Raw genomic sequence first — 15,030 nt, forward strand, 5'->3', positions numbered from 1 at the left:
TTAATTGCCTTTTTATGGACTTTTCTCTCTATGTGTATTCTGACCCTCACCTTAAGCATGAGAATAGCATGCTATTCACCTGCTATTTGTTTGAGGTGGAGATCTGTGCCGGAGGTGTGTCTACAGATATGCCATGTTCTGACCTTGACTTAATTCCCATTAAATTCCCCCACCTTTAAAAGTGAGGAAACCATGAATAAGGTCAAGTGAAAAAATATTAAATATTAAAAATAGCATTCCCCATATACTGTCATTTATAAATTTATAAGAGCTATTAAAAATAGCTAGGTAAAGAAGTAATCCATTTGGAGAAGTGAATTCTCCGAACCCCCTCAGGGTTGCGTGCTTAGTCCCCTCTTGTACATTCTGTTCACCCACGACTGCATGGTACCGTGCGTAGAGCTGGCGCAGGATATCCTGGACCGAGGAGACACACTAGAGACCAGGACCGCTGAGCCGGCACAATCCATCCTAGCTGAATGCCCACTCTAGCACGGCAAATGCGAGGAGTTGGTACAGAGCGCACCGGGCTGTGAATGCGCACCCGTGTGGAGCTGCCTCTCGGGCTTCCGTTGTTGACCTAACTCCTCGTATCTTCGCAGTTCCGCTCTCGCACGACTTCAACACAATCATTAAGTTTGCAGACACCATGACGCTGATAGGCCTGATCACTGAAGACGATGAGACAGCTTATTGGGAGATCAGAGACCTGGCAGTGTGGTACCAGAACAATAACCTCTCCATCAACATCAGCAAGACAAAAGGAGCTGATCGTGGACAACAGGAAAAGGAGGGCCGAGCACACCCCCATTCACATCGGCGGGGCTGTAGTGGAGCAGGTCGAGAGCTTCAAGTTCCTCGGTGTCCACATCACTAAGGACCTATCATGGTCCAAACACACCAACACAGCCGTGAAGAGGGCACGACAACGCCTCTTCCCCCTCAGGAGACTGAAAAGATTTGGCATGGGCCCTCAGATCCTCAAAAAGTTATACAGCTGCACCACTGAGCATCTTGACTGGCTGCATCACCGCTTGGTATGGTAACTGCTTGGTATCTGACCATAAGGCGCTACAGAGGGTAGTGCGTACAGCCCAGTACATCACCCGGGCTGAGCTCCCTGCCATCCAGGACCTCTATACCAGGCGGTGTCAGAGAAAGGCCATAAAAATTGTCAAAGACTACAGCCACCCAAGTTATAGACTGTTCTCTCTGCTACCGCACGGCAACTGGTACAGGATCGAAAAGGCCAAAAGGCTCATGAACAGCTTCTACTCCCAAGCCATAAGACTGCTGAACTGTTAATCAAATGGCTACCCAGACTATTTGCATTGACCCCCTTTTTTTTTGCAATGACTCTATGCACACTCATTGGACTCACATGTACTACACTGACACACACACGCACGCACGCACGCACGCACGCACGCACGCACGCACGCACGCACGCACGCACGCACACACACACACACACACACACACACACACACACACACACACATATATATAAACATACTTTCACACTCTTTCACACACTTTACATACGCTGCTATTACTCTGTTTATTATCTATCCTGATTGCCTAGTCACTTTTACCCCTACCTACATGTACATATTACCTCAATTACCTCAACTACTTTATATCCCTGCACATTGAGTCGGTACCGGTACTCCTTGTATATAGCCTCGTTATTATTATTTAGTGTTACGATTTTTTATATTTTTTTGGCACATTTTTTTGGCACATTTTTCTTACTTTTTAACTCTACATTGTTGTGAAAGGGGTCGTAAGCATTTCACGGTAAAATCTACACCTGCTGTATTTGGCGCGTGACAACTAATTTGATTTGATTTGATTTTTGATTTGATTGTAAATACACATAGCAATTTTGGGGGGGGATTTTTCCACTTTGATTCTTGGAGACAAATGTGAAACCAGGCAAACTGAAAATCACATCAACATGACATGTATTGTGGCCCCTTTTCCACAGTGAAGTAGGCTATAAATAGCTGTGCCGTTATTCAGAATTTTTATTATGTGCCTTCATCATTTTAGTGTGTGAAATTTGGAGCCCCAAGCTATAAGCTTCTGTAGGGCTAAACCTGTAGAGTTGATGTATGCGCTTTAGAATGTTTTAATTGTATACCCAGGCTTTTCTCCATTTTATTTAAAAATTAGATTTAAAAAAAATATTAGCCACTATTGGGAGCCATTGTCAGTAGCTAATACCCACATACATTTATAACTGTCACTTTAGTGTTAGTTTTCTGCCATTTGTAGCTTACATTTTGCATCATTCTATTCCATTCTGTGTACCTTTATTTACACTGTCATGTCTGTGTAGTTGTTCTTGAGGGTCGCTAGTTATTAGATCATATTAATCTAACGTTGTGCAATAATTTGGTACATGTAGCCTATTTGAATCATTATGGAACACAGACCACATGTAGTAAGTTAAACCTGGAGCCTGGCGCACGGTTCATGACGACTGGACCGTTGTCATAAAGTTCCATGATTAGTGAGGATTAGGGTAGATTTATAACTATTGTTCAACGCTTAGGCCTAATGTACACTTTTTTCCACCTTCCAATATTTCATGGATTAACCTTAAATATGACAACTTTCAGAATGAATTTAAACACTGTATTTTTGAGTCATCAATATATTTTGTGCGTTAAGGCTCTGCAAGCCAGTTTTTTCCAAACCTTAAAATATGCGTATTTTTAAATCTACCAGTTGGTGCTGAAACGGAGACAAATATGCATACTGTATATTTAGATGGCTTTCTTTCTATGATCCTTATATTCTGAACCCTTTCTCTCAATGTATTTTAGTGTGTCTGATGACAAAATGTTTATAAAAGGTATACTATTTAAAGGCATGGCTTAAGATAAAAGTACTTAAAATCCTATTGAATGAAAACTCCACGAGAAATTCTGTTGGCCAACAAGTGGGAGGGTTTTCAGTGGTTTAATTAAATGTATACAGCATGCGCAATGGAACCACGCCTGCAAAGCCCGTTATGCACCAGCATAACAGTTATGGGAAGTATATAATAATAATAATCAATTAATTGCATTTATTCATGCGATCAATTACCAGTTTTAAACATGTACTTTTATTCTCTATGCTGTTATGCTGCCTGTGCCTTCAGCATGATCTATTTTACAGTATTTCGTTCAGAGCACTGGGAGTACGTCTCCGGAGCCAGAGGAGTGCATATTAAATCTCAGGTCAAATGAACAACAAAATGAAAGAGTCACTCAGAAAAACAAATCATGAGTCAGTAAAAAGAGTTGTTAAAAAATAATGAATCCTTTACGAACTGCACATCACTACTGCACAAGGTAAGTCTGAATACCAACTACTGAGAAGTGCGTAGGAAAAGTGTTCATTTCCTAAGTCGGAATCGGCCCCCAAAAGAATAGTGCCTTTTACTGGCACACAATGCAGAGAGACAGTCATGTGCTCTCTTCATTCAGTAGATCAACACAATAGCTGCACCATGTTTGGTTAAGGTTGGGTGTGGATACACTTGAGTTGGATCTTGTTTGTACCTGTCACATGGGAGCCACCTCCAGACTGGCTATATGCCCGCAGGTTAGGTTACTGCTACCAGTAAACACTGATGTGTTTATTTTTCGTATTAGTCAGCTATCTTCTACCAATATTATTTGTAAGACCATAATAGGCGGGAGAGTTTGGGAAAATGTTGAGAATAGTATTGTAATTCATGTGGCATGTATTCTGTTAACAAGACCAAAATCATAAGAGGTATGATAATTCAAGCCAATGTACATTTATTTACTGACCTTCACGATTGTTACCACTGTATGGTTTCTGAAATGGCCTTTAAATGTAACTTTATTTCTGAGTTTGTGAATGTATGAGAAGTGAGTCAAGGGCAATCTTAGTGGGCGCAAAACGTAGTGTACAGGCAATTTGGAGCTGGATCAACTATGTATGTATTAGGCAATGGCATTTGCATTTAGGGACATGCCTATAATGTTCATGAGATCACACTAACTTGTGGTTTGTGTGTTCCAAAGTTGAGCAATAGAGGTTATTAAATACTCACATAACTCATTGTTCTCATAGCATTGACAGTAAACCATGCCCATATATGTGCGCACACACACACACACACACACACACACACACACACACACACACACACACACACACACACACACACACACACACACACACACACACACACACACACACACACACACACACACACACACACACACTTTATTGCAGAGGCTGTACTGTGGCCGATGTTGGCACACACACACACACTCACGTGCGTTTTATTGTGGAGGCAGATGTTGACAGTTAGCCTTTGAGTTGTGTAGGTGAATACCCATGACTAGGAATAGGCCTTGTGTAGGCACAGCTGTAGGAGGCTAGCTGGGCTGTGTGTGTAGAGTGTTAAACTGGTTGTGTACAGAGCTGGGACCTGGGGGCTGTCTAGACATGATATCAGATATGTGAGAGGTCTCCCTACATGCTCTCACAAGGAAAGAGGCACCACATCTCACTTGCATGTTCTCTCACTTACAGGATGGGGGGTAAGTGATGTGTGAAGATGTCAGGGAAGGTGGTAGAGTCTTTTCCAGAGTTTCTGATTGATTAATGAATGTAACTAGAGTTTCACATTATTATTTCACGTTTCGAATAGTGAAAATGGGAACTTCCCCTTCTTCAACCAAGTAGTGTACTAGCTACCTACAATTGTTTTTTTAAATACTTTGAGTAATTGCATTTTAATCTTTGAATATCTCATTCAAATGAAACTTCTGGACTTGAGCAGTGTTAGTATGCATACGTCTGTGTAATAAACTACCTTAGTAAATTAAATTGGAATTCTCCATTTTACGTGGGAGTTTTTGCATGGAGCAATCTGCTCAGATATGATGTAAAACAGGGTAGTGTGCATTGACACTAAACAAAGACAAAACTTGTACTTTGGCAAGTTCACTAAACTTCACTTCATTTTTGGTGTGACAGATTGTTATCCTATGAGGCTTAAGAAAGTATTTATTTGAATCAACTCAAATACATTTTGGTACTTAACTAAGTGTTCTTTCAAAACTTGGCCAATATAATTATCTACTACCCACTATAATTAGATATCAATTGTCAATAAAAGCGTCATATAAAAATACAGCTTTTATTAAAATGTCATAAAGCCACAGAAAGACTGACAATGTAATTTAAGTAAAGTAATTATGATTAATAAGTTACACGGGTATATGGCATGCCGATGACATGCACAGCTTAAGTTACAGCAAACAGCACACAGCATGTCGCACTGCCAATGATATATTCAGAGCTCAGATGTTGTAACAAGACCGAAATTCGATTAGAACATTTTGTTTTACGATAACCCTGTTGCTTCACATGTCAGTTCAAAATGTTCTATATTGTTAATAATTCAACAACAGAATTCTTAAATTGATCTTAATTTTTCATTGTGTTATACAATATCAATCAATAGAAGAAGAGGTCGAAAATTATTCAGAGAACATGTACACAACCCTTTTGTTTGAGAAATAACATTGCGCACATGCCAAAATTTACTCCATCTTTGTGTGTCCGTCATCAGTACAACAACTTGAAAAAGACTGCCTTATTATCTTCAGTGAATATACAAGTACAAGTCCAATGTTGTTAAATATAAAAACAAAATACAAATATAGTTTAGAATAAACCATATACAGTGCCTTCAGAAAGTATTCACACCCCAGTGATTACAAGCATACCCATAATATGACGCAGCCACCACCATGCTTGAAAATATGGAGAGTGGTACTCAGTAATGTGTTGTTTTGGATTTGCCCCAAATATAACACGCTGTATCCAGGGCAAAAAGTTAATTGCTTTGCCACATTTTTTGCAGTATTACGTCAGTGCCTTGTTGCAAACAGGATGCATGTTTTGGGAATATTTGTATTCTGTACAGGCTTCCTTCTTTTTACTCTGTCAATTACGTTAGTATTGTGGAGTAACTACAATGTTGTTGATCCATCCTCAGTTTTCTCCTACCACAGCCATTAAACTCTGTAACTGTTTTAAAGTCACCATTGGCCTCATTGTGAAATTCCTAAGCAGTTTCCTTTTACTCCGGCAACTGAGTTAGGAAGGATGCCTGTATCTTTGTAGTGACTGGGTGTATTGATACACCATCCAACATGTAATTAATAACTTCACCATGCTCTGCTTTTTTACCGATCTACAAATAGGTAGAGGTAGTCATTAAAAAATTGTGTTAAACACTATTATTGCACACAGAGTGAGTCCATGCAACTTATTATGTAAGAACATTTTTAATCCTAAACTTATTTAGGCTTGTAATAACAAAGGGGTTGAATACTTATTGACTCAAGACATTTCAGCTTTTACATTGTTATTAATTTGTAAATGTTTTGAAAAACAAAATCATTCCACTTTGACAATATTGGGTATTGGGTGTAGGCCAGTGACAAACAAATCTCAATTTAATCTATTTTAAATTCAGGCTGTAATAACAAAATGTGGAAAAAGTCAAGGGGTGTGAATACTTTGAAGGCAGTGTACATGTCGCGTTGGCCCCAGAAAAAGAAATAAACAATAATTGAGGCACAAACAGATCCCTTGATAGACCTGCTACAAAACATAATTACGATAGCTGCTACACCATTACATTCAACCTTATATGCATATTCATAGAATATATATTTTTTATTTAACCTTTATTTAACTAGGCAAGTCAGTTAAGAACAAATTCTTATTAAAATGACGGCCTACCCCGGCCAAACCCAGATGACGCTGGGCCAATTGTGCGCCACCCTATGGGACTCCCAATCACGGCCGAATGTGATACAGCCTGGATTCAAACCAGGAACTGTAGTGACACCTCTTGCACTGAGATGCAGTGCCTTAGACCCGCTGCGCCATTCGGGAGCCCAAATAACAATTGTCCTTTTCGATAGAGTTAAAATGCAGTAGCCACAATGACTGGTATTCCAGTTGAGCTGCAAGCTGGTCAGCAGGACAATGCATTACGAAGCACAACAGTAAAGGCAATCTTAGCTATTCCATAAAATCAAGAATACATTCTCCATCGAAACTCCTATTTAAGGCCAGGCACCATTTTTCATCTACCTATCAATTTTGAGATTTGTTACTATTTTGGTCCATTAATATTTTCAAAAAGTAAACATAAAATGTAAAAATCTTGATGAAAATGTATATTTTCTTTAGTTTCTCATCAACATTTTAATGAATTTCAAAAATGGACATACAGCAATCATTTCAAAGCTCACTACATTAAATTACACATGATTTAAAATCACATTTCATAGAGAATGTTACAAACTGGACTATATTTAGCTAGTAACTTACTCTGAAGAGATAGTGATTGTGTCTAAATAGGCATTTGGCATTTGGTAGTCTAAATTCAGTGTACTTGTCTTTAGCTGCCATTTCCCATAAATCAGACACTTCCCACACGGCAGCTTCAGAAGCATCTGCATTTACCACATTTTGTTTGGTTATCCTTAGATATATTCTCCAGACTTGCCCAGAGGGAATTGTTGATATGTTGTCAATTTTGTATTTTCGATAAAAAATAAATCAGGAAAATGCGCCAAGTGGATGTCTTCAGTATTTTACAGATAGAAAGATTTTAAAAAAGTATTTATCCACAACCTGCTCTGGACAAGTCCGGTACTGGAGTGTCTTAACAAAAGGAAACCAAAATATTTAAACTGACTTTATCCAGTGTCCAGAAAAATGGATTTGCGCGATATGGAAATATGAGATATTGAGATATTGCCTCGTTTGTATATTTTAATAAAATATTTCGGAATAATTGTAATACAAAAAAGGATTACAAGTGTCTACATTCAACTGGTAAAAGTTGATTGTGAAAATTACCCCATGAGGGTGTGGTGCCTAACCTTATGGTGCTGGAGCCGCCACCTCAAAAGCATTCTCAATTGGTAACCCCAAGATCATTCACAGTATGTTAAAATGTCCACTATTCAGACTCTGTAAACACCACACTTGCTGAGTATCAGGCTTGAATGAAAAAATCTGCTATGTTACATTGATCGCAATTATCATCTGTGCAATCGACAGCTTTCCACTTTGCAGATGGATACAGAGCTGATCCATTACAATTTGCACAACAACACTTTCACCCAGAGGGAACGCTTGATTTAAATACTGGCACCCCTCTCAACCAAAGCTTGCACAACAATGCACATTGATGGCACAAGAGCCAAGACAGGAGCGGCTGCTCCAAATTAGAGATGTTCGCTGCCTGTCCACCAGTGTAGCGACTGTCAGTGCACATCACTCAGTGCCACCTGTTTAATGACCAGAAATGACCTTCAGGTGGCCTGTACCATTAGCAACTTTTGCTAGGTTGGGGTAGTGAAGCCCCATTGACTCCATCTCCAACCCCTTCCCTTTCGATAAAACGGCAGTTGATTCAATCCTCAGTGTCAGGCTGGACCCCCAGCATGATGTGGAGCTCTTCGGCCGAGTAGCCCAGAAGGTTCTGCAGGTCGCAGACGAAGCGGTAGACGTAGCGTTTGCCCGAGGTCTTGTGGATTATGTTCTTGTCGTAATAGTATCGCAGGCCACGGCTCAGCTTCTCGTAATTCATCTTGGGTTTGTTCTTCCTGCGGCCCCAGCGTCTAGCCACCTGGGGGCAAGAGAGAATGATAAACACCAATGGAAAACAGAACTGTTTAATTCATATTGATGTCCTCTGATAGCTCTTGTGTTGAATACTTTTCTGGTCCTGTAAACCCTTGTGGCCATATCCTCCACAACCTGATATACACATATTGTATGAGGCCAATTGACACTCACCTCATCTGGGTCGGTGAGTTTGAACTCCCAGCCGTCTCCGGTCCAGCTGATGATGGCCTGACAACTCTTATCAGTCAGGAGCTCCAGCAGGAACTGCCACAGCTGGATAGGACCACTTCCTGTTGAGAGGAAAAAGAGGAGTCAGAAGGCGATCAAAAGGCATCGTTTGCTTATACTCAACTGCAGTGTACTGTTTTGAACTGGGGTTGACAGAAAGATGGATAGTATTCCATACAAGATGAGATGTGTTTGATTGTGTCACCGGGTTCATGAACTCACCAGTAAAGCCAGCCAGCACTGCAGCAGCTATGACAGGCTTTCCCAATTCCACAGGCTCGTTCCTCTCCTGGACGTAGTCCTTGAAGGACAGGCCCTGCTTCTCCAGACTCAGTGGGCTGCTGTTGTACTCTTCCTCAAAGCTGTCGTGGGACGGCACCCTCTGGTTGTCCGCCAGGGAGGATTGGCTGCCCCAGGAGTGCAGCTTGGACTCTGGCCCCTCGATGCTATCCACACTCTCCAATGAACATAAACTCTGGTCCTGGGACAAGACTGTGGATAAACAAAAAAGAAGAATGTTTAGTTCACCTGAAACTGGATTAGGTTTAGGAACTATCCCTGAAATCAAACATCTTTTGGGAATCGCATACGTGTTGCCTTGTCTTTTAGTTTTTTTCTCTAATGTGACTTTGATCGAAAATGAACACTAATTAACATTGATTTATAGCTTCTAGACAACAGTGGATTTGCCTACTCACAGGCTTTGGAGAGCTGCCCTGAGCCTGGGTTGCTCCTGACGTAGCTGACGTTGACCGTGCTCAGCTGGGGCTTGGAGAACATGGAGAACTCCTGATCTGGAGACAGCAGGGCGGTCTTGTCTGAGGTCTCAAACAGCTCTCTCAGCAGACTGTCGCTGTTGTCAGGCACCTGCAGGGCACACTGGGTCTCCTCCAGACTGAAGCCTGCAGAAAGAGGAGAAGAACAAACAAACGCCCACTTAGCTCATCTCATCACATCTACCTCAGAGACATCTCTGGACAGCTTAAGGCTTCTATTGTTCAAATGAAGCTGAAGCCAAACTGTTTTGTCTATCTGATGTTTAATTAGATTTGAAGCCTCTGGTGGTTAGTTTGTTTTTCTAATGGACACTCACCGCTAGAGCTCATCCAGTTAGTTACGGAGGGCACAACACTGCTGAGGCTTATGGATTCTTCTCTCTCTTGACACTCTGGAAGAAAACAATGGAGGACAAAAGTCAGGAACCATCAGAAATACTGTTATTTGATTTTAGCGTGTATCTTTTAGCCAAAGGGTACAGTAATTCCACAGGACAAAAAAAACATTTCCACTAATATAACATTTTGATAGGTGTCAGAAACCTACTCTTTCCGCCATCTGCCTTCCACACAAACACCATCTGACTAAAAAGTTCCAACGCCATTGTTACCTTTCATCATCTGGTCCAGGTGCTCCCACAGGATGTCGCCCACAAAGTCTGGAGCCAGGTCCAGGAAGCTCTCCTTTCCCAGGTCATACAGCTCCTGGCCGTTCATGTCAAACTTAAAGAAATGGACGTTGGCCAGGCTGAACTCACTGGCCGCCCAGTGCAGCCACTGCATCACATGCTGCTTGGTCCACTTACGAGGGTCTGTGAAAGAGAGAAAGTAAAAAGATATAAGGCTTAATATAATTTCAATTTACTAAAAATTTCAGGCACAATTCCATGGACACCTCACCAAAATACACCAGTCTTCATCTTGATTTGACTTAACTAGGCTTACTTTTTAATGATTAAAGAAAACTCGAAAATGAGCCCAAAATGTCTTTGACCTCCAATCCAAATTGGGTAGAAAATTAGCAGGAAATACAGCAAGGAAACAAGCACAAAGTTAACTTAATATCATCCCTGTAATTAAAAAAAAATTGAATAGAAATTAAGAAAAAGGGAGGACAATAAGTGATAGAATGAGCAGGTGTAGAAGGTGACTGACTCACTGTTGGAGATGCCATAGCAGCGTTGGACCTTGGCGAAGCCACTGAAACTGTCCTTCAGGGCCTGACTCATCACTGCCTTACTGCACGGGGTCAACAGGGGAACAGAGCAGGGGCCCATGTCTGGAGAGAAAAAACAAATGTTTGCTTACTCTATGAATCAACCTTTCTAGACCTTTCTTATGTAATAACATTGCTTTAACAGTGTCATAACATAGTTTAATGTTTCCACAGCACCCCTCTCCCGCACCCCTCCTCAACCCAACCCCCCCAAAATAATAAATAATAATAAAAAAAACTTTTGAGAACTAACACTCACACTTGACTTTGCTACTTTATTGAGGAAAAATATATTTACTATGACTGTGATATGTGGTTGTTCCACCTAGCTATCTTAAGATCAATGTACTAACTGTAAGTCGTTCTGGATAAGAGTGTCTGCTAAATGCCCAAAAATAAATGTTAAAACATATATATTTAAATAGGGTTCAGGCAGACTAAAATGGCTAACTGCCATGGACCTGGATGGGAGTTTCACTTACAACGTTTGGGTTCTGGATAATTGTTAATCTCAAACTATGTAACCACAAATCAACACTTGTTTTTCTGTTAATCATTAATTAAAAATCATTTGTATGCCAGCAATCAGTTGATCTACATTGTTAACTTTGTGACATAATGTCTGGCGAATAACTGACTAATAGAGTTATGAAGAGTTTGGTCTGACTTTGGGCTAGGGTGATTAGTTGGTATAGGTGTTATGAAAGTGACTGGTGTAAAGTAGGGCGCTAGAGTGATGTGGCACTCGTTGGTAGGGTGTGGTGGTGGCATACCGTGTGAGAAACAGTTGAGGCCAGAGGGCACCTCCTGAAGAGACTGGTCATCGTCTGAGGGGAGGAAGTATCCAGAGAACAGAGACATGGGATCTTCAAACAGGTCAAAGGCTGCCTGCCGCTGTAGAGGACAAACACATAGGAAAACAACACACTGTTAGTTAATAAAAAAAGACACAAATTGTTTTCTTTGTCCTGATAATTTGAGAAAGACCCATACTACTGTATGTCTACATAATTGGATAAATTAGGTGAGACAAGTATAGCCCTGTCCTGATGACCAACAGCTGATCACCCATAGATACTGTGAATCATTTAGGAAAAACTTAATTCACTTCTTCAAACAGAGTCTTATAAGATAACAGGGCGGGCAAAAGCAAAGAGAGAAAAATACTTTATGTGGGCACTCCCTTTCAGCAGAACCAATCTGTCATCATTAGTCAAACACATCAGGTCTTTCATATTCTCCCAGCCAGGCTGGCTGTGAACCACTGGGAGAAGACGACCATATATGGTGTTCCTGTTCCGTAGCGTAGCAGATCTGGAAACTTCCCTTGAGGCAGCTGGCATCCGTTCAGCTCTGAGCAGTTCAGCTCTGAGGGTTCACACAAACAGCGTGGGCGGCTGCTTTGTGAGAAGAAAACAAACTCCACCCACTCCTCCCCCTCCATCAGCCTCTCTCCCTTTTCCCTCTCTCTCATCCCTTCTTCAAATCAGGTTAGGGAAACCAGACTCTTCTTCACAATTTGATTAGCTAAGATGGAGCCCTTTTGAGACGAGCTCACTGTTTGAATCTACACTGTACCCATCTCAGCATTAGCCCTTTACAGATGCAGATGAGACTTGTAATGACGTTATACTACCAAGCCGCACATGAAACCTTAACAAATCACTAGGACATTGATAGTAGTGATGTACGCTAAAGTGGCATAGGTGCGCCTGTAAGTCTAATACTGTAAGGCACTTATGATTTTTTATTTAAAAAAATTGAGGGCTAACTCCCCACACTCGAGATGGAGAAACAAACACCATCTCCTTTGATCCATAAAGTGTTTAATGATTCGTCTATTCGTCCTTAGAAAAGGTAGGCTGGCACAAACAGAGCCCTCAAGGTCCTGAGAGCCCTAGTTGCCAAGGGGACGATTTTACTTTAGTGGCAGTAGAGAAGGTGGAAAAGACAGAGCCTCTCCTGCATCAGCTCCCCAATTATCCTCACGTTTAACATGTTTGGCTTTATCCTCTTTCCTTTCATCTCTTCGCTTATGGAGAAGGAAAATAGCAGCCACGAGTGTGCTGCGACACATGCAGGATTTGAAAATAAATCTCTGCTGACATTTGATCTTTGGAAATGTGCGTTCTTAACTAAGTAGCCTTGAGTAAAGGGTGGTCCAACTCCAGTCCTGGAGAGCAATTTGGTGTGCAGGCATTTGATCCAGCCTTGCATTATCAGTTGTGATACAGTAGTCCTATATGTACTATACACCACCATCTCCAGCATTACAATGTATGCAATTGTCCTACTCATCTACTGTATTAGTGGCACAGCCTTGTGAAGTCTCACCTTGAGGCTGGAGCGGTAGCAAGTCGACAGGGGGGCCACTTGGTCCATGCTGAGGTCACACATCAGAAATCTATAGGTCAATTCAACAGAAAAACTTTATGAGCAACACTAATACACATAAGTAATGACATCACACTGGATGGAAATTAGTATCATATCTTTCTCTGATGGTTGTAATACATTTTACTACAATGATATTTAATTCTATACAGCCTATAGATGAACTGTTCTCCTAAATAGTAACAACTGCAACAACTACATATTATATTACAATGTCTTATTATATACTGAGCACATAATGGTTTAATAGAGCCTGAATTGTTAGACTATTAAATGATAATACATAATATGCATAAAGCCTGCACATTGAATTCAATAGTCTAATGGACATTGACACACTTATTCAAAGCAACCTGAACATATTGATATGGCTAGCTTGGGGAATTACTTACAGATGTAAAAAAAAAAATATCTACAATTTCACACACACCATCATTTCCATGACATCACAAATTGCTGAGACAGAAAAAGCGCATAATTCTCTCATCGGTCAAAAATGTAATGGTTCTCCGAAATGACTCGGCCCCTCGTCATAGGGCACCGTGGTTCCTCATATTAGATTAGCGGCCGCAAATTCAATAGTGTTTCCATTGACATATTCAATAATTCGTAAAGATTAATATCAGTGTTAAATTAATAATTACCTCAACATAAACCATGGAATGATTTATCTTTGCGAATTCCACCCCCAAAAATGTTTTCGCAAATGTTATGCAGAACAAAAACAAACTATTAAGGAAAGCGGTATTAAGGAAAGCGGTATTGAGTCAAATGCCACATTGACAGATTGTCTGGGAATATATCAAAGAACTGGAGAAGAGAGACAAATAAGGGAACAACCTACCTACCTGTTGAATTGATCGGCGGCTTCTTAAAACAGCAACAGTGTAAATTACAATCCTTTTCGATATGGAAAAATGATCCTATTCAATATTGTATGTTCACAAGCCTTTTGTAGTCTACTTTCCAGATACAGTGGCCAGTGTAAAATGCAATCAAAACAATGCAGTCTTGTTTGTTCGTGTGTGTGTGTGTGACAAGTGTATCCAGTCAACGAGGAAGTGCAGCTCTTTTTGCTGTTGCTCATAGCGCGCTGTGTTGCTCATTCAGTGGGAGGAGCGAGCAGTAAACAAATGGCCAGTAGCAGTGCGCGGATAAAATCTCTCAAGCCAAGCCAGGGGGTGAAATACTTATAACAAACTGTGTTGTGATAATTGCGTTGTTTGCTATAAAATGTTTCATATGCCTTGCCATCGTGATATATGGGCCTAAGGCCAAAACAATAAGAAGACACAGTGGCAGAATACATTCAACCACACCTTTGTTTCATCACAAAACCGAAGAGTCCACAGAGCAAATTGCATGTAACAAACAGTTAGATGACCTAACATGGTCAATCAAGTTAATGTTAAGGACAGTTTTGGACTAATAAACAACTATTGATTTATAAAACCAGAGAGTTACTGCAAATCCCAAAGAAAACATGAGCTGCATCCACTATTCCAGCACCATTTCAACTTCCAACATTTGAATATCACCAAATCACCTATGCTTAGTCTAATACAGTGACAACTAAAAGTATCCAAAAACAACTTAGTCCAATCAACATAAGCTAGATATTATGTGGCTGTCCATGGTTCTGATTTCTGTTTGTGTGTTTGTATATGTGTGTGTGTGTGTGTGTGTGTGTGTGTGTGTGTGTGTGTGTGTGTGTGTGTG

The 15,030-nt window shown here is 40.6% G+C and overlaps 1 protein-coding gene across 2 annotated transcripts; it reads right to left on the reverse strand.

Moving 5' to 3' along the window:
- Positions 1–7,243: 7,243 nt before the first annotated feature.
- LOC120030884 (protein C-ets-2-like) lies at positions 7,244–14,373 on the reverse strand. Of its 2 annotated transcripts, none has more exons than XM_038976390.1 (10): positions 14,160–14,373; positions 13,252–13,321; positions 11,691–11,811; positions 10,861–10,980; positions 10,313–10,513; positions 10,019–10,093; positions 9,624–9,827; positions 9,148–9,417; positions 8,869–8,987; positions 7,244–8,698 (listed from the first exon to the last, which is right to left on the reverse strand). In XM_038976390.1, exons 2-10 carry the CDS (start codon positions 13,312–13,314, stop codon positions 8,483–8,485), a joined length of 1,389 nt encoding a protein of 462 aa, XP_038832318.1. In that variant the 5' UTR covers positions 13,315–13,321; positions 14,160–14,373; the 3' UTR covers positions 7,244–8,482. The 2 variants fall into 2 exon arrangements, with proteins under 2 accessions (XP_038832318.1, XP_038832325.1); XM_038976397.1 differs by having other exon boundaries at positions 14,156–14,373.
- Between the last annotated feature and the right edge of the window lie 657 nt (positions 14,374–15,030).

The sequence above is a fragment of the Salvelinus namaycush genome, chromosome 3 (assembly GCF_016432855.1).
Source record: "Salvelinus namaycush isolate Seneca chromosome 3, SaNama_1.0, whole genome shotgun sequence".
Classification (NCBI taxonomy): domain Eukaryota; kingdom Metazoa; phylum Chordata; class Actinopteri; order Salmoniformes; family Salmonidae; genus Salvelinus; species Salvelinus namaycush.